The 4,525-nt window shown below is 56.9% G+C and overlaps 1 protein-coding gene across 1 annotated transcript; it reads right to left on the bottom strand.

Annotated features, from left to right (window-relative positions):
- Positions 1 to 283: 283 nt before the first annotated feature.
- Positions 284 to 1,732, bottom strand: LOC119327797 (peroxidase P7-like). Its single transcript, XM_037600884.1, has 3 exons — positions 1,473 to 1,732; positions 1,185 to 1,376; positions 284 to 1,067 (listed from the first exon to the last, which is right to left on the bottom strand). Exons 1-3 carry the CDS (start codon positions 1,695 to 1,697, stop codon positions 516 to 518), a joined length of 969 nt encoding a protein of 322 aa, XP_037456781.1. The 5' UTR covers positions 1,698 to 1,732; the 3' UTR covers positions 284 to 515.
- Positions 1,733 to 4,525: the final 2,793 nt, after the last annotated feature.

Consider the following 4,525-nt stretch of genomic DNA (forward strand, 5'->3'; position numbering starts at 1 on the left):
TGCTCGTCCCCCCTGGCTCCGCCCCTGATCACCCGCCCCATCGGCCCTCCTCCTGCTTCCTCACCCGCCCCTCTGCCGTCTCCTAGGCATTTACGCTAACATATCGATTGTTTTGCAGCATAGATGTCGACTATGGTCGGGTCGATCGTGCTACAAGCAAGAAGTATGGAATACATCTCATCTATGTACCCATAATGTGAGCTGTGCTTACAAACAAGCCAATCAATCAGCAACCATAGTAGTGATTAGTGAACACCATCATCATCAATAGAGATCGTTTTCTTTAATTATGATGTACCATCCCATTGTTCTGTATTGATGATGATGATACACTTTTATGACCAACGTACATTTTGATTCTTTGTAGTTTACACGTTCACCCCGGGTTGAGCAAACGAGCGTGTGTACGTTCGGTGTTCTTCATTACATACATCCATACATACGTGAACCTGACCAATGCCTGGTTTTCCAAGGCATCGATCATTATTTAGCACACTTGTTACGTGTACTCTTTATTAGTTGGGCCTCCTGCAGTTCAGCCTGACCTCCGTCTGCGTCCCGGAGGACGGCAGCAGGCCGCCCATCTTGAGCATGGCCGTGACGAAGTCGGCGGAGAACTGGCTGGGGCTGCTGCTGTACTGCTGCACCAGCGCGTCCTGCGACCCGCCGTTGAAGAGCTCCTGGTCCGAGTGCAGGAGGCCGCGCTGCCCGACCAGGTTCTGGTAGTAGGCGTTGTCGAACCCGTCGGCGGTCTGCACGTCGAAGGGCGCGAGGTTGGTGTCGCCGCCGGACCGCGGGCACGTCCCCTGCCGCAGCGCCGCGAAGCTGGCGTTGATGTTGGTCTCGTTGTAGATGCGGCTGCGGAAGAACTGGCACTGCGCCCGCCCGACGGTGTGCGCGCCGGAGAGCGCCGTCATGTCCCGCGGCGACAGGTTCTTGTTGCCGAATATGGCGATGAGCGTGGCGAGGCTGGAGCCGGGCCCCGGGAGGTTCGCGTTGGCCGCGCTCTGGCTCGCCGTGCGCGCGTCCTTGCGCCCCAGCGGCACGCTCCAGTTCGGGCCTCCCAGCTGCATGCATGCGACAGTTCGGCCGAGTCAGCCATGGCTGGCAAGTAAGTGCTGAACGTGTCGTGTTTTGTAGTACGGGTCGGCGACCGTTGAAGCTGGTCGCGCGCGGGGACTCACCAGGTTGACTCCGTCACGGGCGGCGAGCGCGAGGATGTCGGCGCAGGAGACGGTGGCCCTGCACGCAGCCTCCACCTGAGTCTTGATGGCGTCGATCACCTCGAAGCCGCGGGCCGAGTTGGCGTTCGGCCCGGCGTTCTTCTCGCCGGTGAACGTCGACGTGTCGTCAAGCAGAATCGAGCCGTCACACCCCTACCGACACATCACAAATGTCAGTACTTACTACTGCGTAAAATCAGCAGCTAGCAAAAAGCAAAGCAAATGATAGGGAGGAACGGTGTTGCTCACATTGACGAAGCAGTCGTGGAAGAAGAGGCGAAGGATGGAGGCGCCCATCCGCCTCTCCGTCTGCACGGCGGAGGTCATCCCCGCCCGCACGATGGACGCCAGGTTGGGACACGACGTGGAGTAGAAGCTGGGCGAGAGCTGCTGCGCGTTCGCCGCGCCGGCGAGGGCACAGAGCACGACGGCGAGCCCGACGAAGGCCGCCGACCCGGTGGTGAAGGCGGCCATTGCTGTCTCCGGCTTTGGTCGATGTGACTAGACAACTCTTTTGATGTGATCGAGCTCGATGAGGCGAGATGCATAGGGTGGCGCCCTATTTATAGTGCTCTAGCTGCCGGAGCTCGTGGAAGCCGGCCTGCGCCTGCATGCGCTGGCGCGTGGCGGGCGCGCGATTGCTATCACTCACTCACGTACGTACGAAATGCCACTACAGAGTTCTCGGCCGGACTCTCTGCAGCCGCAGCCGGATTTGGTTGACCAGTGATCGCTCGCTCCGGCATGGGCACCGGCTTGGCGCGACGCTAACTGCTGATCAGCACGCGCGCTCCCCTGAACGATCGCATGTGTTAGTTATCGTATAGTATATCGTATTTTCTGGAATATTATAAGAGCGCAGAGACATGTTGCTGTGCACGTCACGGGTGTAGGCTGTGCATGGGTCAGTCCGGATCCCTCCGAGTCGACGCATTAGCGGAAATTTCGTGGACTCAGGACGTGGACCGAATATTGCTGCTACCGTTACGTGCCATACTACTCCACCACGGTGCGTGCTGTTGCTAGCCATGTGCCGGTTAACCAGACTTGCCTGCCTGGATAACTCGCTCAATTTTTTCCCCTTTAAATTTTGCGAATCGAGCACCACTCGGTCTATATTTTATTGTTATCTCACACTTTGAAGCAACCGTATTACTGTATACGCTGGCCCGTGAATTAGCTCGGGCTATTTTGAAAGGTACTAATCCAGCATCAACTGATCGTAGGGACGGCACTACATGGCAACTTGCATGTGCATGTCGAGGTCAAACAATTATTCTCGAGATAGGACGATAAATTTTATTTTTCCATATAAGAATCAATCGCTTTCGTACAACAGCGGAAAGGTTGGAAGCGTGCGTCTATCTCACTGTCACCGGCTTCAATGGAGTTCGAATCTGTGAGCGAGAAGAAGATTAGAGTAAAGCATCTTGGGTGCTCCCCTCGTGTTGATCATCAATATATCGGGTTACACGCGCATGCAGAGCGCAGGTTACATGGGCGACGTGGGCCAGGTTAGTGGGGGTTGTGCCTAGAGCACGCCCTGGTCAATCCTACGAGAGAGGTCAAGACAGTTTCGGCTGACACCCCGCTGCAGTTTAACTGTCCGGAGGGCGGATGCACAAGCTGGACCGAAACTCTTGAAACACTAGAGACGGAGACCTTTGGTCATTACATCGGCGAACTGTTGCATCGTCGGGACATGGAGAACACCCAGCTGCCCTAAACCAACCTTCTCGTGCACGAAGTGAATGTCGAGCTCGATGTGCTTCGTGCGTAGATGGTGGACTGGATTGGCCACCATATATACCGAGGAGATGCTGTCGCAATACACCATAGCGGACTTGGACAGGGGCGTACAGAGCTCACCGAGTAGTTGACAGAGCCAGCAATACTCAGCGACGACGTTGGCAACCGCACGGCACTCCGCCTCCGCACTGGACCTAGAGATGGTGGGTTGTCGCTTAGACGACCAGGAGATGAGCGAGTCGCCGAGGAAGGCATCATAGCCAGATATCAAGCGGCCATGTCCGGGCAGCCAGACCAGGCGGCGTCAGAGTAGGCGACGAGGTCGAGGGAGGACGAGTGACGGATGTGGAGACCATGTGTCGACGAGCAGCGGACATACCGCAGGATACGCTTCACCAACGCGAGGGGCTGGTCACGCGGATCGTGCATGGACATGTATGCTTGCTGTACTGCGTATGACAGATCTGGTTTGGTCATTGTCAGGTACTGAAGCGCCCCCACAATGATGCGGTAGTCGGAGGGATCGGCGACGGGTGGCCCGACGTCGTTGGAGAGCTTGTTGCGACTGGTGTGCTCACCGGCTTGCAGGTAGACATGTTCGCCCTATCCAAGAGCTCATCAGCGTACTTGGCCTACCAGAGAAAGAAGCCGGCCTTGTCGCGCGTGATGTGGATGCCCAAGAAGTACTGCAATGGGCCCATGTCCTTCATGGAGAACTCAAAGAGGAGCTGGCGCTGTACGTGTTGGAGCAGGCATGTCGAGGAGGCGTAAGAACGATGTCGTCGATGTACAAAAGCAAGTATGCCACCCCTGCGTCGCGATGGAGAACAAACAAGAAGGGGTCCGAGCGCGCCGCCACGAAGCCGATGGAGCGGAGGAAGGCGGCGAAGCGGTCAAACCATGCCCGCGGTGCCTGCTTCAGGCCATACAGTGATCTGTCCAGGAGGCACACATGGCTGGGGTGGTGAGCATCGACGAAACCTGCTGGCTGTTGGCAGTAGACCCGTTCGATGAGGAACCCCTGGAGGAATGTGTTGTTCACATCCATCTGGTGGACAAGCCAGTCCCAAGTAGCGGCGATGGAGAGCACAACCCGGATCATGGTGGACTTGACCACCGCGATAACGTCTTGTCGAAGTACACACCGGGGCGCCGCAACAAGCCGCGCACCACCCAACGTGCCTTGTACCACTCCAGAGCTCCGTCCGCCTTGAACTTGTGACGGAAGAGCCACTTGCCGGTGACAATGTTGGCGTTGGCGGGCCAGGGCACGAGTGTCCATGTCTGGTTCGCCATGAGAGACATGTACTCCTGCTGCATCGCTGTTAGCCAATGGGGATCTCGCAATGCAGCATGCACATACTTGGGTACCAGGGAGATAGAGGGTGTGGATGTGGTGGCGAGGTTGGCATTGGTGTATTTAGGGTTTGGACGAAATTTTCTGAGTTGCCCACGCGTGACCAGATGTGTGTTGGGATAAGCCTATGGTCTGGATGGCGAGACGACTCGGGAGGTGGAGAAGGAGGTGAATTGGTTGCTGCAGCCGATGGTGT

The sequence above is a fragment of the Triticum dicoccoides genome, chromosome 7A, assembly GCF_002162155.2.
Source record: "Triticum dicoccoides isolate Atlit2015 ecotype Zavitan chromosome 7A, WEW_v2.0, whole genome shotgun sequence".
Classification (NCBI taxonomy): Eukaryota; Viridiplantae; Streptophyta; class Magnoliopsida; order Poales; family Poaceae; genus Triticum; species Triticum dicoccoides.